Here is a 26392-nt window from a genome sequence, read left to right on the forward strand (position 1 = left end):
TTTGTTGTTTAACGTTAGTCAGCTATTTTGACCTGCATGTGGCCTAGCTAGCTCACTGCAGTCAGCGGTTGAATGCTCCCTTATTCTTTTTTTTTCATTCTCTTTTAGGTTTTAAACTAAGTGGCTACATTTTGCTGGAACCTGAGATATCTTAGTTAATTGTTCATCATCATATCGCAGGATCAAGATGGCCTTAAATGTCTTCGGTAAGCCACTTCACACCCCAGATGCTTGTATCATTCTGCCTTTATCAATGAAATGGATATCTGGGCTATTGTGTAATAAACAATACCCGTTTCTGTCTGCCACACACGCACACACACACACCCACACACGTGTGTCTTCGTGTGTGGCAGACAGAAACGGGTAGATTTTACATGGGTCAAGTTTACCGGGTAGTGTATTAGTAAACATCAGTTTTTCGGATCATGGCTATCTAGTTTGCCTGGTACATAGTGAAAGTGCTCACAGTGGCCAATGAATTAAGAAGCTGGCTTATTGCCTCATGAATGTGTGTCTGTCCATGCCTGTAGATGAAAAGGTTTCCTGTGCTCCTTTATATATTGGGGTTTGTAATTGCAGACACAGTCAGTTTCTACAATAGATGTGTTATGTCTAGTTTCTTGTGAGTGTGTATATGTGTGTGCATGTTGCCTTGAGAGAGAAAGCGACACTTGCTGGGGGAAGATTGAGGGTTATTTTGAAGACAGGATACCGGGAGGACGAGTGTTGGATTGATAAGACTTGTAGTGTACACACACACACCAAGACAGGAAACAGGGTGTTAGTTTTACCCACGCAGAGAAGATGGGAGGGAATGTATCCCAGAATTTGCAAGGTGCTGGCCAAAGAGCTACAGAACCTTAAATTAAAAGCTGCACATTCATCACCACTATGTATTAACAGTGTTTCCTGTAGGAGTTTTTGTAGATGTAGGGGCAGGGTAATTTTGTTTGAGACCCAGTTTTGCTCCTGGGCCCATTCCAGGATTAAAAGTTCCAGTGGTGTTGCAGTTACTATTTAGTTACTAGTTAGTATGACATTAAGGCTGTGAGTGTGCAGTGACTTTTTCAAATTAAAGTTTGACCTCATCAGTCAGCCACAATAAATCACTAACCAAATGCATGCATCACAGAATTTGAATGGGCGCAAAAAAGGACAACTCTTAGTATTTCACAGTAATCTCCCTCAGTGCACAAGATGGATGCCATTGAATGTTGTCATGGAAATGGGTGTTCTTGTTCATTTGTGGTGTCTGGCGTAGGACTTGGAATTGAAATGTTCAGCGTAACATCTACTCGAATGTTCAGCCAAGTGATTCCTCTGCCACGATAACAAATGAGCTTGTGAATTCTGTTCTACCAAATCAGTGCCAGGGGGCAAATATGTTCTGTTTTTAAATCGTAATGGTCTTTTGAGATCACATTTTCTCCAGCAGTGATGCCAGTTTTGCTAGTGGTTCGCCACCTCTAAACAAGTAGTGAGGAAACACTGCTATAACATTTATATCCATCCATAATTAAGACGGGTAGGCCTGGGGGAGATGCAGTAAAAGCCTGTCTGTGTGTAAGAAAGATAAACGTCATACAGAGAGCTGATTTAACAAGCCATCTATTCACTGACTTACCATAGCCTACAGCATTTTATGCTCCATAGAGTGGATTTATTAATTCAATTGCTTAGTCACCATTCATGATCAGTGTAATTTTTGACATGGTAAAGCAATAAAGACTCAGCATAAATGCAGGGTCTCATGAGAACTAGTAAGTGTTCGGCTCGGTACATCAATCTAATATCCAAAGTACTTGCACTCAAACTATAGGAACTAAGGCAGCTGGAAGCCTTTACTTCATATGTCATGCTTTGAGTGCGAGAACCTTTTGAATGTTGGGTTTTATAGACAATAAACTGTTTATTTAGCTTGTGTATTTGGAAGTGGCATTGATAAAACTGTGGAATGGCCTTTATCAGTTTCAGTGATTAGGCTTTAAATACATATGTGATCTGTAGGAATTCATAAACAGTGCTGTTACCCAGCACCAACAGTTCACCCACAAAACTGACATTTTGGCTTGTTTGAATATTGCCTATTCTGTTGAGTAGTTATTATAAGAAATAAAGCTTCACCTTTTCAGGGAGTTGTATTTGTGCTGTTCATTTGATTTCTGTGCAGAAAGAGAAAGCGAGAGCTCTCTACCAGTACACAGGATCTGACAAGGGAATCATGATTACTTCCTGATTTCGCCACACTTAATGCCCTCATATCTTATCTGGTTGATGGTTGGGATTAAAACTGGGACACAGGGCCAGGCAGATGAAGTCATGACTAATCACTGTCCTGGTCTAACCACATGGGGGCACTGTGGCAAAGGAAATTGAGTTAAACGAGGCAAAGTTCTGCAGTTATGTTGTTCTTGAAGCACATTGTCGTTATTTTTCTGTCCTCAGACCATGATGAATACAGGCCACCAGTGTGGAAGTCCTACTGTGAGTATTTAAGTAACACAATCATTGTTTTTTATTGGGATTGCTGCTTTCTTGTTTTTCTGTTGTTGTGACAGACCTTTTTGTTTTACTGACCATAAACTTGTTTTACTTTGGTTTACTTGAAAGCACTCTGCGATTCACTGTCCTGAGTGTTTCTTTTAGTGTGTATGTTTGTATACACACTCATTAAGAATCGTTAGAACATGCTTTTTGCTGATGGTGGTGTGTGTTTCTGACCAGTGTACCAGCTCCAGCAGGAGGCACCTCACCCACGCAGACTCACCTGCACCTGTGAGGTGAGAAGACACACACACACACACACACACATACATGTAGAGGTAAATATTCTAGACATATGGGCTTTAAGCACTGGAAATTCTGCTCGAAATTGCTCAATAAAATATATTTTATTGAGCAAGATAGAAAAATGAAGTTCCTCTGTGAAAAAATCTGTCATTGTAGAACAATGTTTGGCTCTACTAGACAGCTTTTGAATCCTGGTGTCTAGAAAAAAACACCCCAAAGCCTGAGGGGATGTGGCTAATCACAGCCATGCAAGTTACGTTTTGAGCACATTTATTGTCCCGCCAACATGAAACCATGTTTATCTTGGAATACAGATATCATCAGATACCATTTTCACGCATCATTTAGCCAGAATACATTATGGTAGCTAGTGCATAATGTTAGAGGCAACATTTACCCAAACAAATGTTCTCCAAAAGCAGCAATTTGGGAATTTGGAAGTTTAGGAACTGCAGGTTGTATGAAGAAGGAGCCTAAAAATCTCCATTGTGAATATGCTGCCACTTCTGATATTCACCAATCTGCAGGATCTGATGTAACTATCCCTTGTGCTATTTGGGGTGAGCACTTATGTAGAAACCTAGCTTGAATGTTGGAGAAAAGGCAGGGCTTGAGTGCAGGGATGTCATTATCATGTGGGCACCTCCCATCACAAATGTGTCATTTGAATTAGACTCATAAACACCTTCAGAAGGATTACTAGTAAGTTCTGGTGTCCTGCCCTGTATCTACACTTAGGCTTATACTTCACAACATCACAAATATTTTCTACCCCTGCTATTGATCTCAGCAACAACAATAATTGCACGAATAAGGCCTAGAGGATGCTGAAAATTTGTTTGTGTGTGTGTGTGTGCGCATTGCTGCCTCCTCAGAGAAAGTATTTGCTGATTCGGCTTGCCGCTGGGCTGATTGTTTTTGCTGTAGTTCACCAATCTGCTGTCTTCAGACAACCAGGGAATGCAGCTGTTAAGCTGTCTACAGTCGTAGATGAACAGTATTAAACACAACAAGGATTTTAATATTAGTAAAAGTAGTGTTCATAGTATTTCACTGGCGTAATCTAACATATGCTATCAGTATTTGCTCAGGAATTCTGACTTTAATTATTAGGGCACTCCCATTCATTTCCACAGTTATTTTTGGGGCTCTTCTGCTTCATTAGATAATATAAAGAGGAGCGTAACAGGAAAGATGGGAGAGAGACGTGTAATGACGTGATAAAGGTCACAAGCAAATCCTGCACTTTACAAAACCATGGAATACACCTTAGCCTGCTGAGCCAGCCAGACTCCCCACTATAGCTGTTTCCCTTTCTCTCTAAAAAGGAGAGTGAGTAGACTTGATTAGTGACAGCAGAAGTTAATCTATGCACATTCAGGTGACCTTACCCCAGGTGAAAAATAAACTCGGTTCCAAACAAAAGAAATCCACTAACAATAGGCTCTTGGGACAGGTTACCCTTCTGGCTCGAAACAGCCTGCTCAGCAATTCAGAAACCAAATTGAACCAGCCAGAAGTAAGCTAAATTATGCAAAACAATTATACTAGGAGCTGAGAACGGTTTATGACTGCCCACTCCTGCTACCATAGCTATGCCATCACATGAATTATAACTCCTGTCATAGTCACGAGATAGATTTCTGTACTTTGGATCCCAGCTGGTGTCCTTTCTTTTCAGCCAGAGCGAATCGCTGCTCTTTTCAGCTGCTTCAGAAGCTTTCTTTGTGGCCCGCTGAGGAAATTACTCCCATGTTGAATCTTGCTTTCAGGAAGTTTCAGTTGCACGGCATTTCACTTCAAAGCGTGTGCCCAAATACTCCCTCAAATGGGCTCACTTTGGGTTGAAACGTTGCACCAGTGAACCTTTTAGGGAGTTAGATTCAGTGTGGAGCTTGATGCCTCAACAGAACAACAGGAATCTAAAAATCTTTAGGTGTTTGCAGAAGGCGGGGAATGAGTTTAGTTAATACAGACAAGCGGAGGCTCAGTCCTAGCTGATGGCAGTCAGGTGGTATGGCATGTTGCAGATGTCCACCAAATGCCATGCACCAGCTAGTTTGCCCTGAGGGTGGGCTGGCACCAGATGTGTGCATGTGTGTGTGTGTTAGTGTGTGTGTGTGTGTAAAACTAGGGGGGACAGCTCTGGCAAGGTTGGGGGAATCCAAGGGGGATTAAAGAAGGGGACTGTGTGTTATTTGTGTGTGTGTGTTAATCTGCAAAAGACAGTTCTCTCAGGACCTGATGGATGGATGGTAGGGTGTGTGTGTGTGTGTGTGTGTGTGTGTGTGTGTGTGTGTATGTATGTATACTAAATGAACAGCTGTTGGGTTTGATGCCCTGGTCAGGTCAGGTAGTCGGCACTGACCTAGTTAAAAAACAGCAGACTGGTAGACAGACGGAGTGGGAGAGACACCCCCCACCCCCTTTACCCCCTATGTTGTCCTCCTGGCAATTCTGCTTTATGTGATTAACTGATGCACCAATAAGCACTTATTCACGGCCGATACCTTAAGTTATGGGGTGCCAGGGTGGCGTAGTGAGTAGAGAGACTGTCCTTAAACAGCAAGTCCCAGGGTCAAGCCCCCCTGTCAGCAAGTATCCACCCTGCTGAAGTGTCCTTGAGCAAGACACTGAATCCCTACTAGTTTCAGGGGTGCTGTGCTGCAGCTGATCCTGACCTCTGACCTCCCTGTGGAGGGGGGGGCAAGCAAACAGACAAATTCCTACAGGGATCAATAAAGAATCACGTTCCATTTTCATTAATAGCATTGATACTAGAGCTTTTGTAGAACATTATAGACCTAGGCTGTTAATTTGGTTTTACTGGACAAAAATCATGGATAATCCATAAAGAGATCTAATTTATTTTCTCTAAGATCAAATATTCATCAATGTGTGAAAAGGTTAAGAAAATTAGTTTAGCTGGGTATTGGCCTAGTGTCCAATACCAGTACTGCTGCATCCCAAATTTGTTTATAGCCCTATACAGCAGAGAGTACAGGAGAGATGGGAAAGAGGCATGCAGCAAAGATCATGAACTGGATTTGAACCCACAACATCACCAATTTCTGGTGTCTGCTTTCCTCTCCTGAGCCACCAGGACACCCAGGAATAAAGGCTTTTGTATAGTTTTATTTTTTACTGGGAATCAGGGATAGATAACAGCCGCAGTTGTTTATTACAACAACTGTGTGTTGCAGTATTGGAGTCTTTAGCTAATGCTAGTTTTAAATGACCGTTCTTGGAGCAAGTATACATGGAGGTGGAATGTCATTGCTCAGGGGCACTGTGGCAGTATTTTTTGAACCATCAACCCTTTAACTGTCGTACACCCTCCCGAACAAACATGACAAACTTGGATTAACCTTCTTTTTGCTGGCCGAGAAATTTAACAGATTGATTCCACACTGAGGTATCCAGTGTTTGGGGAAAAAAATGACACCTACTCTTACAAAATGACTGATCGTACAATTAAATTAAAACAGGCTCTGGTTTTTATTGTAGGTCATTTAAGTCCTTGCTTGACACAGTTTTGAATTTTTTAATCATGAACATCAGATAATGATATATTTCCCAAAATCAATACTCTTTAAATACATTTTCCATGTGCTTGATTCCAGGCTAAGCCAAGCATACTTTAAAGCCATTCCATTTCACTCTGTACCAATTTATTTCATCATTTCATTTAAAATATATGTGCGGCAGAGACATGAAAATGTGTTTCTCTTTCAAATAGTGTCTTGCCCTACAGCTCGATACTCTGCGGTGCACATTCAAGGATGACTATTGAGCGTTAGTTATGGGTATTAGTCTGTTCGTTCCACGCATGGCTTAGTGACAGGCCTCAGAGTCTTGGTAGGCGTCCAGCGGTGCACATGCATGGCTGGTACCACTGTAGCCTAACATGCCTCCTCACTCCACCTAGGCCTTCCTGAATACCTCTCTATTAACCTGTCTCCGTCTCTCCCTTCCTCCATCTCATTTACATTTTATTGCATTTTACATTATTCTCCACTCCTATCCAGCGTGACGTACAATGAGGCGGGTCGGGGTTCAGTGTCTCGCTCAGGTTCATCTGGACAGGACACATGGCTGTTGATGAAGTCATTATTGGTAGTTAGGGGGGATTGAATCCTGTGACTTTGTGGTTATGGCATGGTTTTTATAACCACTAGGCCCCCTGCTCCCTCACACACCACTACCACGCTTCCTTTATCTGCCTATCTAGGTCCCACGCCCCGTCCATCTCCCTTTCTCCCTCGTTCACATGTCAGAAAAAGGAGGCCAAATCCTATGCTCAGGACGCACAAGCGGACAGCATCACTTTCCTGTTAATCACGGCTGTTGATCTGAATAACTCCAGTCTTATAGCTAGAGACTTGCAGACCGTGTGCTATTATTAACCTCACTTTATACTCTTATATAAAGTGAGGTTTTGCTGTTTTGAGTGTACTGTCATCCACCACATCTCAAAGCTTTGTTAGCATTTACACTTCCAATGGCAAAGGATTTTCACATTTTCATTCTTACATGTAGAAAAGCTCATAATTTAAAGTACACATCCTCCAGCTGAAATAATCATTCATTGTTAAATTTTTCTGATAACATTATTTTAGTAGGTAGGGTCATAAAGTGTGTGTAGGTAAGGTATGTGTAGTAAGAAAGAAACTATGATGTACAATAAAATTCATTGCAGTAAACTTCATAAAATAAAATGTTGTCTTTAGCAGCCTGCATACAATCATAATTGATAAAAGACGACTCTTAGAATAGAATAAAATAAAGATTTAAAAGAGCAGTATGAACAGTTGAAAAGAGCGAGCTGTGTTCTTTTTCTTATGACGAATGAAACTGTGGCCCCGTCAAAACAGACGCACTAGGTGCGTCAAAACAAATTCACCCATTCTCTTCCTACTTACTACCGTGTGTCCCTTGCCTTTCCCTCTCCAAGCCTCTCTCTTTCATACATACACCTAGCTGCCTCCTTCCTCCCTCATAGAAGCACACACACACACACATGCACATTAGGGTTGTCAAAAGTATCGATACTTCAATAAGTATCGATACTAAAAATTTGAAACGGATACAATACTCATTTGCAACAGTATCGATACCAGCAGTGCTTTCTCTCAATGAAAAATCAAACATTATTTCTCCACCTCCACTAGCCACACACACACACACACACACACACACACACACACGCTTAGTTGCTTACAGTCTATGCTGCAGAGGCCAGGAGGCAATATGATGTTTCACATGCTTGTGCAGTATAAGCTCACTCCCTTCAATAAAAAAGAGCAAATCATGACGGCAATCGACACCTGTCAATCAAAAATGTGTTGATTGCAACTTTAAAATATTGTTTTCATGTTAAAATTATATTTTAACATGCAAACAATATTTTAAAAAAAAAGTTTTAAAATTAATTTTTTCCCCCCGTGGTATCGAAAATGGTATCACATATCGATATTTTCCTGGGTACTGCATCGAAGTTAGAAATTCTAGTATCGTGACAACCCTAATGCACACACAGCATCCAAATTAATATTCACTGCTGTTTGTTGGGTCTTTGTTGATTTATTGGCGAGGCAGCAGTTTAGTTGAGAACAACAGAATGTTCAGTACTCAGCTTTTTATCTGACTAGTGCAATATTCTACACACCCACGCACCATGAACCCATGCACTCACTGGTTGCTAAGCAAGGTTTAGGTTCAGATCTGGAAAAGTCTGGAAAAATATTGTTGTTCCATCCTGTTTGACACACAAATACACATTTTGAAGCTCATGAACATCATGAAGCTGTGGAACCAATGTCATTTCACATAATGTGATATTTGTTGTTGTGAAGAATAATTTTGTGTATGACATGGTATGGTGTAGTCATATTTCCCACCTGTCTGCATAATACTGAACCCTGACCATAATCTTCATGTAGCCATAAGTAGGTCTTAAGCATTTAACCTTGAAATGGAAAATGTCTAGAAACAAAGGTAACAATAGGTTGCTGAATATATTGTTGCTGGCCTGTCAAAACCATGTAACATCCCAATTTTACCTTTATTTTCTTGTGTAGAATTGAAAGTTTACACAGCCCTCTATATGTTGGCCACATTTTATGACACTAGAACCATTTGAAACACCTGTAATTTCATAAATCCACGGACATCAATCTGGCAATGAGAATTTTTTCCTTCATTTCTTCAAGTTCATTTTTGGAAATTGGTGTTCTCCTGCCTGGTGTAATATTACGCTGTTTGACAGAATGTATTTTTCTTTTCCCCACAGGTGGACAACCGACCTAAATACTATGGAAGAGAGTAAGTTGGCCTTTTCCAAATGTTAGTTAACACTTAACCATTTTGGAAACTGAACCCTTTGTGAAACGAGGCATGTTGAGTCAGTGCATTTCAAGCACAGAGGATGATTATGAATCCATCTTCATTCATCAACCTACCTATAAGCTCCTTCCATTGGATTTTCCACTATTTATTCCAAACTTAAGTTTCCCACGCAAATTATTTAATGTCATTGTTGTCACAGCCCAAAGGGGGTTAGAGCATCATTCATGGTATTTAATGTTTTTCTGTTATTTTGGAAGCAAAATCACTGAACACTGCTTTATCTGCCCATTCCAACCTTATCATAGCAAGTAGTCTCCTCATTTACTCAGAACTTGGCTTGTGATGACAAGGTGCTGTGATGGCTGGTTTCTTTGCATTTTGAACAACTAATGTTTTTTCTTGAATGTCTTTTCTTAAATGTCCAGGTACCATGGGATGATCTCCAGAGAAGAGGCCGACCAGCTACTGAGCCAGGCTGAGGGCAGCTACCTCATCAGAGAAAGTCAGAGACAGCCGGGCACATACACACTGGCTCTACGGTATGTGTGTGTGTGTTTTTTTTTTTTTGGGGGGGGGGGTATGCTTGTGAGTGTGTGTGCTAAGGGGAAGGGTTAGATTGAACATTAGGTTGAGGTTAGGTATGTGTTGATGAGGTGAAAAGGTTAAAGAATTAATGTAATCAATTGAAGTTCCTCAAGGGTATAGTATTGCAACTGTGTGTGTGTGTGTGTGTGTGTGTGTGTGTGTGTGTGTTGCTGCCTCCTCAGTAAAAGACACTGATGGCTCTCTGTCTTTGTTTGTGCCGCGACTCCATTTCTTGTGATCCTCCTGAGACCTTGTATGATCTCTGGTCTGACCTCATACATCACTGTCTATGCCTGTATACATGTGTGTGTGAGAGCGGGAGAAAAAGAGAGCTCATGCTGCGTGTGAAGGAGTGACTGAGCATGTGTGTTTGTGTGTTGGGTGTGTGTGTTCATACCCCAGGTGCTGTGAGGTGTGAGGGTTTATCCCTCCAGTAAAGGCAGCAGTCGGGCTTTAAGCCGCTCAGATACGCTCATCTCTAAACTCACATGCTTCCACACGCTGTCTCTCAGAGAGCCGTACCTCGTGAGGAGAGGTGAAACAACAGGTGGAAGTGTTGGAGAGTGAGGGAGTGTTAGTTTGAGCTTTCCTTCAGCTTCATATCGTATGAAAAATGGCTACCAGTTGTTCATTGCTCAGTATTTAAAAAGCATAATTTATTCTTGAGTGATGTTCTGTTCCCCAAAGAAGAAAATCCCTCTTCACTTCCACTCCTCCACAGGGAGGTCGGAGGTCAGAGGTCAGGGTCAGCTACAGAATAGCAACACCAGGAGCGGGTCAGGATTCAGTGTCTTGCTCAGAGGCACTTCAGCAGGGAGGATGCTTGTCGTCACAGGGGCTTGAACCATTTGAGGGACTCTTTTCTTTTCCTACCCTCTATGCCACCCTGCTGCCCAATTTGCCCTATTTGCGCTATAATGCAGGTAGCTAGTTAGCGAATAACTTCAGTTTTAATCAGTAGTCAGTTTTACTTTAATGTCAGCTATCATTTTTTCAGAGTAGGTGTCACAGTTTTAAATGGGTGCAGAGCTGAATTTGGAATGGAACTCAATATGGTTCTGGGTCAGTTTGTTCTATTCATAGTTCTGTCACTCTTCCACCTGCAGAAGTTTCTCTCTCTCACTATCTCTCACTGTCGCGCTCATCTCCACTGTTATAATTGCGTTCCATAAATACCCATCCATAAACTAGTGCCCCACTCTGGGCTGGCAGAAAAGGAAAGGTTGGATTTTGGGTTAATGATCTAACGGTACTGTTTTATCTTCCGGTGGTTTCATTACGATCCACCAAGGAGCCCAGAATACATTGGCCCAGTTCAGGGTCTTTCTAGTTCTGTCAGTTTGAGTTTGTGCTATTTTTTTGTATTATGTTAACATAGGGCTGCACTATCACCTGTGTAGTTGTGTGATTTTAGTTTAAAATATAAAATGCAAAAAGCATGATTAGTCTCAAATCATTGACACTTATAATTGTGATCACAATGTCAAGCAAGAAATAATCCCGATTATTTTAAGCATAATGGTGCAACCCAAATGCTGGTACATTTTGCCTGTGGTAGATAAGTTTATCTACTCTCACAGACACTGGCAGATAAGCAACCACTGTTTGGAGGTTCTGGTGTGTGCAATGGTTGGTAAAATTAATGCAAATGGCTGATGAGGTTTTGAATATATCAGCCATGGTGGCGTGGTGCCCCGCCTGTTACTCTCCAAAATCCCAGCGGCGTGACTCAGTTCTACTGCTAGAACGTGTTAAAGCTCAAATGAAAGCAACAGTTTTGATTCCAGAGATGTGCAGAAGAGATAGTTGCAATTCAGTAATCTGTCAATCCAGGCTTTGAGTTTCTCTTTTCTCTACCCCTTATCCCTCCATCCCATCCAGGTTTGGGAACCAGACAAGAAACTTCCGTCTCTACCATGACGGGAAGCACTTTGTTGGAGAGAAGAGGTTCGAGTCCATCCATGACCTCGTCACAGACGGCCTCATCACACTCTACATCGAGACCAAGGTGTGTGTGTGTGTGTGTGTGTGTGTGTGTGTGTGTGTCTCTATCCATCCATCTTTACATCCTTCCTTCCTAACCCTACTCTAACAAACAGACTTATTGCTTTCCACATTCAAAACAATGTAATGAACTAATTGATTCACTCAATCATTGTGACACTAAATTAATCAATCTATTATTCACTTACAGGAAAGAATAGTTAGCTTTGTTTTATTTCTGCTCAGCCAGGCTTTGAGAACAGTACAAAAGACGAGATTGCCCACTCATTGTTTCTCTGCTCCCACTTGACCACCAGAGATGGACCCGTTGATCAGGGGCTGAACAGAGCCATCATAAGCAGTCGTAATTCTGTGGATATAAATGCTGATTATGGGTTATTACTTGCCAAGATGGCAACAGCACACATTTTTGCCATAAAAAGTTTCTTACTTGTCCAGTGTGATTCAGTTTGACTCATCTAGCCCAGAACACGATGCTACTTGATCACTGCTTGATTGGAAATAAAGTGCATTTTTCTTTTTTTCTTTTTCTTTAAGAGCACTCAGTCCACGCTGCTTAACTATGTTTATTCAGACAGTAGGAAAGTAGTGAGTGGGACAAGCAGGCACAGGAGGAAGGTTCTAGCAGGATTCAGTCCTTGGCCAGTTGGGTCAAATGTGGTTTCAGAGGCAGGGAAATAACCACTCACTATTTTAGAGCACACAGATAAACTGCAACAGTGTTGCGTGTGTTTGTCAGCTAAGGAGTACCATAACTAATGCAAGACTATTACTGTTAAAAAATAAGTCAGGTTACTTGTGTTGTTTTTTTCTCTGCTAAATATTGATATCAGCTTTCATAAATCCATAATTGGGCAACCTACAGTTTCAACAAAACAAATGTTTGCCAGATGCTGTCTAACAAATATGCCAGGTGAAAATAGCAGTGTGTCAGTATTACAGAATTTCCTCAGTAAAAAAATCCTATGTATGTCCCAAATTGCCGAGGATTGAATCCCGCCAGAGCTTTCTTTTGAGTAGACTGCCCAATCTGCTTTTTAAGAAAAACAAATTGAAAAAGTAACACAAACGTATCTGAGAGCCACACATAAGATGTTAGAAATCAAAGGGAATGCTGGTCTGTGCTCTGTAATACAGTAACCCTCTCTCCTCCTTCAGGCAGCAGAGTACATTGCTAAGATGACCATCAACCCCATCTATGAACACGTGGGCTACACCACCCTGAACCAGGAGCCCACCCTGAAGAAACACCTGCCCCACAGCCCCGAGCCGCCTGACGGACCAGCGCCAGCTAAAGACGGGGGCAATGCTGAGGAGAGGGTGAGGAGGAACATACATGCATATACTGTATGTTGAGACTGTATGTGTTTACGTTACATTTGTGTATCGCCCCGCCGTAACACTGCGCGCGATTTAGCTGATGATTTTGCTCTATTCTGATCGATTGTGGGCGGTGCTAGAGGCTCCGACTGCATCTATGTAGTCGTCTGCAGCTACAAAATGCAGCTGTTTTCCAAGCATTGTCTTTGAAACGTTTATTCCTGCAGTCTTTCCAATATAAGTTGTAGAGAACTGTGAAGCTTTGAATGGCTGTAATGAACTTATTGTTAACTTGCCAGGCGGAACTATTGTTAATGAAATGGAATCACATCAGGAGGAACACAAGGAAGCACAGAAATCTGATTGGGTGTTGACGGCCAATGACCGCAAAAAGTTCAGCTATGGCCAGTTTTTCTCGACCAACAGGCTTGTTGACTGTTGTGTTGCTCACTGTGTAAAGGTTGCAGGGTCAGAGTTAATTTAGGTGATTTAGTCTGACCTGTGTAGCTCAATGGGAAGAGCTTGAGACTTGACAGTGCCAGGGCCAGGGGGTTCATTCCCACTGGGACCCGTGCTAAAAAATCTATGCAGGCATGGTGTGCATAGAGTACTGTAATGGCAATTTGGATAAACATGGTTCCTACGCATGTCTGGAAAGTCTGGTAATGTATTGAAAAAGAATGTAGTAATTTTCATGTCTTAAAAAGTTTTGAAATGACACAAAATTGTTTGGAAAATTATAGAAAAGAAGATACAAAGAGCGCTGCACTTTATTTTTTGAGACTGGCCCTTTACATTTTTACATTTTGCACGTTCCAACACTAGAGACCGTGATCTATCTCTTTTCATGAGTTTGGAAAATTATTGTTGTTCATACCAAATATACGAAAGACTACATATTTTCTGTGATTGTAGAGTCCCTGTCAACTCGAGCATTCTGATGTTTGTTGTTGTGAGAAATATTCTTCATCTTCAGAGTGACATGGCATAGCTTATAGGGGCTGCATAATATGACTATTAGCATAAATCATACCAACAAAACTCTTCAAATCCCATCAAGATCTGGAAAAATATGGACTTTTGAAATCAGAGCTGTGTAGAAACCCTGGATGCAAGCATAGACCAAGTAGCATATGTTGTAGGTAAACTAACACACACAGATCTGATTAGCCAATTATCTGTTGGCACAGATAATTGGCTAAGTGCCACTTTAGGGCTACAGTCCAATACATTCCCTTGGTAGGAAAGCACAGCTTGAAATTAACCCGTAAAAATTAAATTGCCATTCCAAGACAAAGGACCGGGTCTGTTTTTCTTTTCTGGTAGAGGTGCAGATGTAGAATTGTTAATCACATCCCCTTAACTGGGTCTGTGCAAATTTGCTAACATTGTTAGCCTGTGGTAAAAGGTTATAAAACAATGATCAATAAATCTTCCATGTCTTAAAACTGTGATCTGGATAAGTACAGAAATTTAAAATGGAAAATGTGTAGGAACTGTATGTAGGAACACTGAGATGAGCTTAAGGTTATAGGATGGATTGATCAAGAGGAGCAATGGACGAGGAGGAGGACAGGTGTGGAGATGGACTGGATTTATTTTTGGGCAAGCAAGCATACAGTAAGTCCCTGTATGTTGAAATCTCTATACACATGTAGACCTGCACCTAGAAAATGTAACAAGAAAATGTTAGAAAGCTCTTTCCAGAGAGCAGAAGAGAGAAGTTAGAGGAAGGAATGAATAGAATGAAAGCAAATGAGAGGGGGGATACAAAGTCTGTCTGGAAACTATGGGAAATTGCTTATACAAGTTCCAGTTATTTAAAAGTGGGAACAATACAGAAATCAGGAGAAAGTTTAAGTCTCTAAATTCACCCCCAGAGTGCAATTAATTTGTGCACTGCATGCCACTAATTATGAGTTGTATTTTCTTTATTGTATTTTAATTTTTGTAGATTGTTGCATGTTGTTTGTCTGCACCTTTTATATTTGTCATAATGCTGCTCACTTAACCAAGTCTCCCTTGAAAAAGAGATGTTTAATCTCAATGGGACTACCTGGTTAAATTAAATAAAAATAATAATCAATAGTGTTACCAGTATATAACAATAATAGAGATAAATTTACAATGTCTAAAAAAAGTTAAGGGCTTGACAAGTATGGAATTTGAAGATAAAATGTCAAGGAACACTGCAGAGAGGAAAAATAAGACAGAGAGATGAGGATTAGGTTCTATACAGTAGGATGGAGGGATGAGGGATGGAGGGGGGGGGGGGGCTGTGTGGAGGAGAAGTGGCCACCAGCCAAAGGCTCTGCAGTAAAATTACATAACAGCTGTTCCCCTGCAGAAACCTGCTATCTCCCAAAAGCCAACTAACTAATCAGGAACTGGCTCATATGCTCATTGGTTTCCATCTATTAGTGACAATTTTGCAGTGTTTTGGTTTGGTCCCACGGTCAAGAAATATTTTCTACATGTGGGGGACAGTGACATTTGTCAATCAGAGTAGGAAAACAGACGTTGCAAAATTGGGAGATGTGAGGTTTCTGTAGGACGCCGGAGCTAGCCCAGATGCTAATCACTGGGCAGATGTACATTCAGTTCTGCAGTGGTGTGTGTGTGTGTGTGTGTGTGTGTGTGTGGATAGTGTGTGTGTGTGTGTGTGGACTGTGTGCAGGTGGATGGGTACAAATGAGGCAGGAGATGCGGATCCATTTGGACAACTGCTGCAGAACTACACACACACACACACACACACACACACACACACACACACACACACACACACACACACACAGAGAAGTATAATAAAATCAAGTTAAAATGGAAGAGGAAAACACTAAGATGCACTAACAGGCACATAGCAAAGAAGGTGTAGTGTGTGCAATATATTTATGTGCTACACCAGTTGTGAGCCTCCTGAGGCCTTGTGTGACCTGCGGTCCATGACCACCTATACTGCACCTCATACATCACTGTCTATGTATGTGTGTGTGTGTGTGTGTTTGAGTGTAATGGGGGTGGTCCTGTGTACGTGTGTGATTTCATAATGGGGAGGATTTGCAGACAAAGCAATATGGCTGTGACATTGAGACCAGAGGTGGCTCTCTAAGGGAGAACAACACAGGACAAATACATATTAAGAGTTAGACCCTATAGAGTTTATCACCCTATTATTCTAGATTAAGTGCCGTCTTAGAGTACCTATGAGAGTGAAAAAGACATCATTCTGGTGATTGTTGTTTTTTTTAAAGGTAATTTTTAAGGAATTGTTGCCGTTTTATGAGATTGTATGCAGTGGACGGTGACTGGAAAGATGGCAAAGAGAGAAGATGGCAGGAAAAAATAGTCACAAACCAGATTTGAACCTGCCCTCATGTTTCCAGTACATGGCATGCACCTTCGGCTGCTGCTCCACGACCTGTCCCATGAATGTTTTGAATCAAAGACCAGACTCGGCCCACAGAGGAACAGAAAATACCAAATCTGTCAGTTTTTTCTATGTTAAAATATCACAAAATGAGGATGAGAGGTTTCGTATGCGAGACTCAGGTCCACTTTGTTCAAAAATACAAAAAACATTTACTGTTAACTTGTATCACAGGCCTTCAAATGATGATGAATTGTAGTGGGACTTGGCTTGTCTGAGAACCCAGCAGTGCCTTCTGGTCAGTCGGCTATAGGAGTGAATTTAAAATCATCATCATTATTCTTAAAATGCCAGAATGTTTGGCTGTTTTCCAGGTTTGATTCGAAGGCAGGCAGTTGTCTCTTTGTCAGAATGTAATCATTCTGACGCCGATAATAACTTCATGAATATACGACAGACATTCAGCCTGCTAGCCATAACGAGCATCTTCCAGAGTGTGATTTTTTTTTCTCTCATTTCTCTTTTTCTGTTGTTTTTTTCTTTCTTTCTGTACCAGACACGAGTCTGTCTGTTTATCATAATCCTGGTGGCCTTTTGTTAGAACACCCACCCGCCCCCGTTGAATGAAAACAGTCATTAAATATCCATGACCAGTCATACATATTCACTGTGTTGTGCATATGAGCTGAGGATGAGTGATTTCAAGATAGATGATTCTTCACTCAGTAGCTGGGAATAGCTGTTTTATTTTAATTGGCATTTCGGGGTTAAAGATGAAACTTTTTAAGCATATATCTCTAAAATGTTATCGAGGGAAAATTAATGAAGATCGTCAGTGGGAAGCCTGTCAGTGCTTTGCCTTGAAACAGCAAAATGTAGTAGTTTAAAAATGTAGTGTCTTTGTCAAACAGCTAAAAAAGACAAAGCACGAAGCTTGTAAATCTTTCTCCCAGAGGCAGAGGGTTAATTTCAGTCGTACTGCTTGTTTGTGTGTAGTTTGCTCAGCCCAAAAATAATCAGTAGGTCGCTACAGTCCCAACATTGTCAAAGACAGCAAGAACAAACAAGCACCCTCCGGAGGCAGCACTTAACCAAAAACCTGCACTTCTCAAATGAAAATGCACCCTTAAACTGTTCTTATGTAATGCTTTTTATATAATCTAAAAGAATTGAAAACCAGGGCTCTTGATTTTACGCCCAGTTGAGACATCCAAGGATCAATAATCCAAGGATTAGCCTATTTGAATTCTGTTGTAGGGCAGTTTTTCTCTGCAATGTGAGTGGGAAGACTCTAGCAGTTATTGTTGTTATTGTTTACACAGTGGACAAGCCTTGGAGATGGCAAATTGGGAAAAAAATAAGACGAGAGTGAGGGATGGAATGGATGTTGCTGTTGAGAATGATAGACAGACGAAGGGATAGAAATAAAGACGACAGTGTCAAAGAATGAAAAACAAATGTCCCCTTGAGCCACAAAAGCACATTAGTGATACTGAGCTCTCATTCTTTCCTCATTCTCTCCCTCTCTCCCTCTCCCTCTTTCTCTCTCTCTCTCTCTTTCTCTCTCTCTCTCTCTCTCTCTCCCTCCCTCTGTGTCACTCTCCTTCTCTCCTGGGATGATCGAGGTGGCAGAATTGGTGATGAGCAAGAATTGCTTCATTCTGATTGGTTCATGCTCTTCTCAATGTGACCTGTTAAATCCATCCATTACTGCACCGTAGCGCAACCCCCCCCCCCCCCCCTCCTCCTCTCTTTCTCTTTCTCTCTTTTCCTCTCTCTCTCTCTCCGCCTCCATCCCTCCCTCCTTCATTGGTTCTGCCTAGTGAGTGTGTAGAGAGGAAGGGGGAAGAGGATTAACACACACACACACACACACACACAGAGCCATGCGGGCTGAGGCACACTCTCACACACAGAAGAGATCACCTCCACGAGACCAAGAGCTTGGGAATGCACACACTCTATTGCATCAGTCTGGTTTTAAGGAATTAAAAACCATTTATCTTTCTTTGTGTGCGCATTCCTAGAAGTGAAGATTTATTGAATTATATATTAACAGAACTTTTTTTGTTTGCGCTTTTTTCATGGTTTTTTTGTGTCCTAAGAGATTTATTTATTGGCTGGCTGGCTTTTGTTTTCAGTTATGGGCTGGAAGCGCACAGTGCAGCCCCGTCAGGACGCAGCTCTAATCTGATTGGCTGATCTTTGTGGTACTAAGTCAACGCGATTGGTCCGCTCCTCGGTTTGGGATTCCACGGTGATGTGTGTTGTTGTCGGACGGGGCAGGCGCATCCTGAGCTTTTAACCGGTCGCACCTCTCTGAGCGTCTAGTTGTTGTGCTGTTTACAGTTTTTCCTGCTGATACAGTAAGGTGTTTTTTTTTTTAACTCGCTGGGCATTCCAGTCTATTTTTATAAAATTTCATGGCTGTTTTGTCTGTTTTTTTTAAAGCCATTTTCATGAAAATCTTTTCAGACATTTTTCTTGTATTTGATTTTCCTGTGGCAGTGTGATCGCTTTGTGGGATTCACATTTTGCTCACAGAGGTAACATTTGATATAGGATATTGATTTATTTACTCCAGTTGGGGTTAAAATACGCGCCAAAACTCCCCGTCCCGCAATGCCGAGCCGAGAGTCGTACGTCATTAGGAGGGGTGAGAAGCGATCGGGCAGGCGGCCCGACAAGGATGCGGGGAAAAAGGGGGCCGTGTTTACTGCCGCCCTGGGTTTGAACGTCAGGGGTTCGATTCCCTCCCTCCCAGTCTCCGGCACCGCCTCAGACCCCAGCCTCGGGTCGGGCCCCCGCCTCAACCCTGCGCCGCCGCCACCCAAACCCGCCTCCCCCGCCTCCACCTTCTGGCAGCCAATCAGATCGTTTGCCCTTTCACAGCTCACATCGTTGGTGCGGCGGGCCACCCTGAGGGAGAGCGACTTGGCGCCCAAGTACGAGAAAGTCCACAACTTCAAGGTGAGCCGCTTCGTCCTCCTCCATTCCCTCCTGTCTCTCTCTCTGTTCTTTTCTGTCTCTCTCTCCCCTCGGTGTGTGTGGGAAGCATGCCCGAATCGCTGATTCAGCTCCTGTGGTCTTATTCTAATTCACCTCAGAGAGCACAGTTAGGATACACACACACACACACACACACACATAGATGTTGACATTTACATTTCAGGCTTTCAGCTTACGCTCTTATCCAGTGCAACAGTACAATAAGCTTAAAATTTCCAGATTTCCATCATTGCAGCCAACCAATAGTTAGAAAAAGAAAGGTCAGAGCCGGAGTGCACTGACAATAAGGAGGTGCTAGGAAGAAGTGGAATAAGAGCCAAAGAGAGATGTAGAGGGGAATTTTTTTTAAGAACACACACTAACATAGACACACATAGATGCATACAAAAAAGAAAAAAGAGCACAATGATGGAGGTTATCAACATTTCTACCCATACAGACCCGATTTTCTGCAATGAATGTGTAAAACTCAATAATTCTCATCATCTTTCTTGTCCTTTCAGCACTCCCTTTCTCTCACCATCATTTTTTTCTTTTCTTAGTGCCAGTCTTTAAATGTGGCTTTCAGGCTTAAATATCCATCCATAGAGTTTTTTAAAAAAAATCTTGTGTTAAGCAATAAATTGACAGACATTTTAGGCAATATTTCATAACATCAGGTTATTTGTTCCCCTTTTCTAAAAGTTTACCTGGTCACACACCCTTGTTCAGTTACATCTAATTAATCTGTCTTTCTATTTACCATTCTGTCTATCTGTCTATTTTCACTTTTATAATAGTTGTGAATTCAGTCTTAGAAATCTAACTTGCATTAAAAAAGGCCTTATTATTCTCTCTCTCTCTCTCTCTCTCTCTCTCTCTCTCTCTCTTTTTTTCCTCTCTCCTTTCTCTCTCAGGTTCATACGTTCAGGGGCCCCCACTGGTGTGAGTATTGTGCCAACTTCATGTGGGGTCTCATCGCTCAGGGAGTCAAGTGTGCAGGTAACACAATCACACACACACACACACACACACACACACCCTCTCTCACACACTCACATCTGTCTATAATGCGCTCTTCTAAAGCTCATTGTTTTTGTGTAATGTAATGTGTAAAATACAAGTTTGGAAGTTTATTGAATAATTTTCGTTGAGATAGTTCTCTGCTATTGATCCTTCCCTATTTCATGTCTGTTCCTTTTTCCTCCTCCACTCCTTCCATCAATATCTCTCTCTCTCTGTCTCTCTTGCTCTCTCCCTCCCTCTCTCTCTCAAACCGTGACTTGAAATTGGGACAGCAAGCTAAAGTTAGTCCATTGCGCTGACTCATCTGTCGTGTATCATGGATTTAAATGTTAAAACACTGAATATGAGGCCAAAGAACAAACAGTCACGGAGACCCACACAGTCGTGATCAAATGCTGGCAAACTGTGCGTCAACAGCGGCTACAGTTACACTTTAAGTTTCACTGCAGCTTTTAATCATCTGAGATCTGGACGGACAAAAATCTGATTTTACTCACATGACTGTCGGATCTTCAAAACATAGAATAATGAAATGGTCCAGCTGGTGTTTTGATTGGTAGCCTGGACACAATCTAGCCACAATGCATGCACAATGTAAAGAGATGGCGATAGAAAGCAGGAAAGTAATGCAGACCCATATTTAAATAAATGCGATGTGATCTCAATAAATGATCATAAAATCCCATGTTTAGAATTTGATCACAAAAATCACGTTATGTGTAACTGTAGCAAATGACACCAGCAAAATAGAACAGCTTTAGCTCAATGTTCCCATGTTCCCTCGGCTATTGATCTAGAGCCATATCTTACACAAGATTATGAAATAGTTTTCATCAAAATACTTGTCATGTTGACCCCTCTGTCTGTCTCCCTCTCTCTCTGTCAGACTGTGGGCTGAACGTCCATAAGCAGTGCTCTAAGGTCGTGCCCAACGACTGCCAGCCGGACCTGCGGCACGTCAAGAAGGTCTACAGCTGCGACCTGACCACGCTGGTCAAAGCCCACAACATCAAGAGACCCATGGTGGTCGACATGTGCATACAGGAAATAGAGGCCAGAGGTGAGAAAGAGAAGAGACTGAGTGTGTGTGTGTTTGTTTGTGCGTGAGTCAGTGATTATATAATGTTCAAAGGAGATTGGAAGCATTGTTTGCTGCAACCTTGGGAGAGGGAGGAAGAGACTGAGAGAAAGATGAAAGGGAGAGAGAGAGAGAACACCCACGAGGCTGGCATGTGTAGGCAGGAGGGTGAGGGGGGTGGGTGTGTGTGTGCGTGTGTATTTGTATGTATGTATGTATGTGTGTGTGTGTGTCAACCTCCTCATTTTACTGGTTAAAGCCTGTAACACCAAAACGTGGTCAAGTATTCTGGAGATTGAGCGAGATATGTGTGTCTGGCCTCCCCACACTGATTGGAGCTTGAGTTGAGTGTGTGTGTGTGTGTGTGTGTGTGTTTGTGTGTGTGTGTGTGTGTGTGTGTGATAGACTGAGAGAGCTAGAAACCCTCCCCCGTGGGACCTGTGTGAATCTGTGTAAAGTAGCCATGGGGGAGCTGCAACAGACTGGGTTTTATTGACGATGATTGAAGTGCTGAGTGAAACTAATATATGAAATCAATAAAGGCACCTCACTGGGACTGATTGAACTTGACTGACGCAGTAGAGCCAATTGAATTCACCTCTTTCTCCTTCTGTCTTCTCTCACCTCCCCCCCTTCTCTCTCTCCCTCTCCTTCCCTCTATATTTCTCTCTCATCCATCTGTCTCTCTCAATTTGTGCTTCAATCTCTCTCTCTCTCTCTCTGTCTGTCCCTCTCTCGTCTGTCTGTCTCTTCCTCTCTCCCTTTATCTCTCGCTTAATTTGTCTTTCTGTATCTCCTCTTTACATCTCGCTTTCTCTCATTCTCTGGCTCTCTCCCATCTCTGCATCTCTCTCACTACGACATTAACAGATAACTCTTCATAAAAAGAAATATGAGTGTTATCAGCAATACTGTAGCAAAGAAACATTTAATAACAATTCAGTTCAGTTGACCAATTCCATTTAATTAATGACACTGTCCCTCCAACTCTCTCTATTTGTCTCTTTCTCTCTAGGTCTTCAGTCTGAGGGTTTGTACAGAATATCAGGCTTCAGTGAGCTTATTGAAGATGTCAAGCTGACCTTTGACAGAGGTGAGTATCGCCCCCTGGTTTGTTTACCACTTGTAACCTCTTTTAATCACTACAAGTCTGACCTGTGCAAGGTACTTTAGTGACACAGAAGTGTAGTAACTCTGTAGTAAGTGTGTGTAGTAAGTGTAGTAATTCCATCAGTCTTCAGTCTAGCCTTTAATACTCTTCCAGTAAAAGCCATCTTTAGTATTTTGACTCTCTAATCAAGTGAATAGAAGTCATGCAGCTGCAGGTTGGCTGTTCTGTAGCTGAGCCTGACCTCTGACCTACATGTGGCGAAAAGAGAATTTCCCCTTTAGGATCAATGAAGTATCAAATAAAATCCCCTTGAGAGCTGTACTGAAGGCAGATGTCTCCTCTTGCATGGTTATAGTAATCCTTGGGTTCCTTCTGACTTGTCTTTTTCACATTGATAGTAACTGATTGATTGGTTGGTTCATTTGGTTAGTTTTATTGATTTGACTGACTTCATTGATTTTCTCTACAGATGGAGAGAAAGCTGACATTTCCTCAAATGTTTATGAAGACATCAACATCATCACTGGAGCCCTCAAACTCTACTTCAGAGAGCTGCCCATTCCCCTCATCACATACGACGCCTACCCACGCGTCATAGAGGCTGCAAGTAGGTCCTCACAGCAGTGTCTGTGTGTGTGTGTGTGTTATTACATAACGTGCAAGGAAGCATGGAAGAATTGTTTGCCGCCCAAGATGAGCTTTAAAGGCATGCTTTGTACTTCGCAACGAGGCCAATGTGTTCTGTGCTCCAAATCTGTAGAAGACTTGGGGGGGAAATGTGCTTTGTAGGTGTAGGATTTTAACATGGCTTCTAAAACAAATCTCCTTTCCCCTCTATGATATTTTGTGTGTGTTTGTGTTTGTGTGTGTGTGTGTGTGTGCTGCAGAGATCGCAGACCCAGACAAGCGTCTGGAGTCTCTCCACGAGGCCTTGAAGCTGCTGCCGCCCGCTCACACCGAGACGCTGCGATACCTCATGGCTCACCTCAAGAGGTCTGAACACACGAGCCACGGTTCCACTTAGTCACATACTTCTGGTTGTGGTTCGCTTAAATGGTTAAAGATCCTGCTATTCAACTGGAAGACTGGGTTTTGAGCCCGACTAAAGATAGTGAGGTCACGTCTTAAACCAATTAAAATACATTTTGGAGTGGCAGGGTGGTCTGGTTGTTATAGCAACTGTCCTTCAACCAGAGGACCTGGGTTTAAGCCCTATGGCAAACATCCGCTCTGCTTAAGTGTTCTTGAGCAAGACACTGAATCCCAGCTGGAGTGTAGCTGACCTTGTCCTCTGACCCCCCTCTGACCAGCGCTCCCCTGAGTGCTCCAAGTTGAACATGTCTCAACCTTAGTTGCACATTAAGTCAGTGTCACTATCTTCGGTTTCAAAAGATGAACAAGCCTGATCAAACTTCCTACCTGCCAGGGAAAAATAGCTCTTGAAACGGGCACTATCTAGCTCCTGGACGAGATGATAAAACTCTCCATGCTCTATTCTTACTAGGAGGATGTCATGTATCCACATTCTCCATTTCTAACGTCCTCTTGTTCAGGATTATTTTCAACAATGTTACCCTCTTGTTGCTTCAGGTTATCTAGCTAACGCTACTTGAAGAGCTTGCAAGTTGCTGTCAAACTTTGTGTTGCATAGCAACGAGAATGATGTAACACTCCTTGTGCCCTTTGAGTTTCTGCAGTCTCTGTTACCAGCAACGTTCACAGCTGCGCTTTGCATTTGTGCATGAGAAAAACACATCCTATCTGATGACAGACTTCAATGTTTTCTCCTCTACTCCCTTCATTAACCACCTGTCTTCCCTCTCCCTCTCTCACTCCTCTCCCTCTCTCTCCCTCTCTCTCTCTCTCTCTCTCTCTCTCTCTCTCTCTCTCTCTCTCTCTCCTCTCCCTCCATCCCTCTCCCTCCAGGGTGACCCAGTGTGAGAAGGATAACCTCATGTCCAGTGAGAACTTGGGCATTGTCTTCGGCCCCACACTGATGAGGGCCCCCGAGCTGGACGCCATGACGGCGCTCAACGACATCCGATACCAGAGACTGGTGGTCGAGATGCTCATCACCAACGAAGACGTTTTGTTTTGAGAGGAGGGGCGGGTCTGGATGCAAAAATGACTCTTCCAATGAGGAGAGGAAGAAAAGACATTGTGAAGACGCTCATACGCAATGTCTTGATGTGAGAAGATAAGGATGGAAAAGTGACCAGTCGTCGTTTTGACAAGAAAAGGAAGGAGAGAAAGGCAAGATGGGAATGTCTTGTTGCTAAAACAAAAGAAGGAGGATTTGTAAAAGACGAGAAACGGACACCATCTGTTTTTTTGTGAGGGGTGGATGGAGGGAAGGGTGAAGAAGTGACGCCCCTTCTTTTGGGTAGCAAGGAATGAAGCAAAGGGAGGAAAGATATAGTGGAGACTCTCATAACAAACAATGGCTGAGGGTGGAGAAAAGGATGGATGGATGCAGTGTTTCCCCTGCGATTTTTTTTTAGTGCATTTCGAGAATAAACAAAATCAATCGAAAGTTTTGTTCAGTTCATTAAACAAACGTGAAACAGCTGACTCCCACATAAGAATGAACAATTGTACAAAATGGCTTACAGGATGCCAAATTTCCCTTAATTTGGAGAGTTTGCTTTTTAAAATTCATTTAATGGGTAAAAAAACATCCTCTGATTCTTCTTTTTTTAAAATAGAAAAGGGCACCGGCCTATCTCCATAGAAAAATAAAGATTCTCATAGAGGTGAATCATTATCTCGCCTGATTAGCTGCATTATGTGTTGCACCAGTTTTATAATTAGAGAATTTAATGGTCTTTGTCTATGTAGGGGAAACACTGGAGGGAACATCCATATGTCACTATTCCCTCTTTCTTGACTGGATACCTTGACATTTTTCTATTTTCATGTTTCTCCACCAGACTCTGGTCTCACTGTTGGGAGACAGTTTCTACATTTGTCCTCCAGCTACCTTGAAAACTGCTTGTGAGCATTTTTACCATTTCTCATTCAAACCATTTGGGTATTGCTAGCCACAAGCTAATGAGCTAGCTTTCATCTAGTGGTACTCAATGGTTTCAGTGAAGAATGCTAAAAAACTGTTTTCCAACCAACTAAATTGCCAATGGAGAAACATTTTCCCCATGTTGTAACGAGTTCTGGTGAAGAAAATAGTTTTGTTTTTGTTTTTTCAAAATGTCAAGGTATCCCTTTAATCTTCCTAAAGAGAAGAAGCACTGACTCTATAATGGGGAACAGTAGATAGCCGGACGGATGAATGAATGGAAAAAGTGAATCACTCACCCATAATACGCACTCATTCTGTTGAATGGAACTTAAGTGACTTGGACCTATTGTGTTTGTATTTGTTTTTTTCCACTTCAGATTACAGCTCCCTCTTCCGTACAGCAACAGTGTAATTATACAGTAACATTGTAATTATACAGTAATATCGTAATTATACAGTAATATTGTAGCATAATGTGACACAGCTAATGCTACCAGTAATTCTTTAGTTGCAGCTTGATACATTTTTTTCCTAACAGAGAGAAAACCACTGCCTCTTTCTTGCAGTATTACGAGTTTCTGTTCAGCAACTTAGGATTCATTATATATTTTGTTACTGCCTAATTACACCAGAATTATGGAAATGATGGAGCTATAAATTAAATGGTTAACATTTTTTTTCCTCACTGTCTTTGAACCAATCCTGTGTTCCCTCACTCCCCCACCTGCCTGCCTCGCCTTTGAAAGTTACACC

General features: G+C 42.0%; 1 protein-coding gene across 4 annotated transcripts; it reads left to right on the forward strand.

The window, feature by feature from the left end:
* Nucleotides 1-117: 117 nt before the first annotated feature.
* On the forward strand, nucleotides 118-24824 carry LOC139926173 (N-chimaerin). Of its 4 annotated transcripts, XM_071917784.2 has the most exons (14): nucleotides 118-206; nucleotides 2449-2487; nucleotides 2728-2783; nucleotides 9086-9117; nucleotides 9567-9680; nucleotides 11608-11734; nucleotides 12889-13050; nucleotides 19313-19390; nucleotides 20326-20410; nucleotides 21321-21494; nucleotides 22528-22605; nucleotides 23093-23230; nucleotides 23511-23616; nucleotides 24550-24824. In XM_071917784.2, exons 1-14 carry the CDS (start codon nucleotides 188-190, stop codon nucleotides 24719-24721), a joined length of 1380 nt encoding a protein of 459 aa, XP_071773885.2. In that variant the 5' UTR covers nucleotides 118-187; the 3' UTR covers nucleotides 24722-24824. The 4 variants fall into 4 exon arrangements, with proteins under 4 accessions (XP_071773885.2, XP_071773893.2, XP_071773902.2 ...); XM_071917792.2 differs by lacking the exon at nucleotides 19313-19390; XM_071917801.2 differs by lacking the exons at nucleotides 118-206; nucleotides 2449-2487; nucleotides 2728-2783; ... (2 more) ...; nucleotides 11608-11734; nucleotides 12889-13050 and adding an exon at nucleotides 19043-19158 and having other exon boundaries at nucleotides 19249-19390.
* Nucleotides 24825-26392: the final 1568 nt, after the last annotated feature.

This window comes from Centroberyx gerrardi, chromosome 21, assembly GCF_048128805.1.
Source record: "Centroberyx gerrardi isolate f3 chromosome 21, fCenGer3.hap1.cur.20231027, whole genome shotgun sequence".
In the NCBI taxonomy this organism is placed as follows: domain Eukaryota; kingdom Metazoa; phylum Chordata; class Actinopteri; order Beryciformes; family Berycidae; genus Centroberyx; species Centroberyx gerrardi.

Excerpts from the sequence above, each read along its gene's own strand:
- LOC139926173 (XM_071917784.2), top strand. Across the intron at positions 19,391-20,325 it reads AGAAAGTCCACAACTTCAAG|GTTCATACGTTCAGGGGCCC; the intron begins GTGAGCCGCTTC and ends TTTCTCTCTCAG. Across the intron at positions 20,411-21,320 it reads TCAGGGAGTCAAGTGTGCAG|ACTGTGGGCTGAACGTCCAT; the intron begins GTAACACAATCA and ends TCTCTCTGTCAG.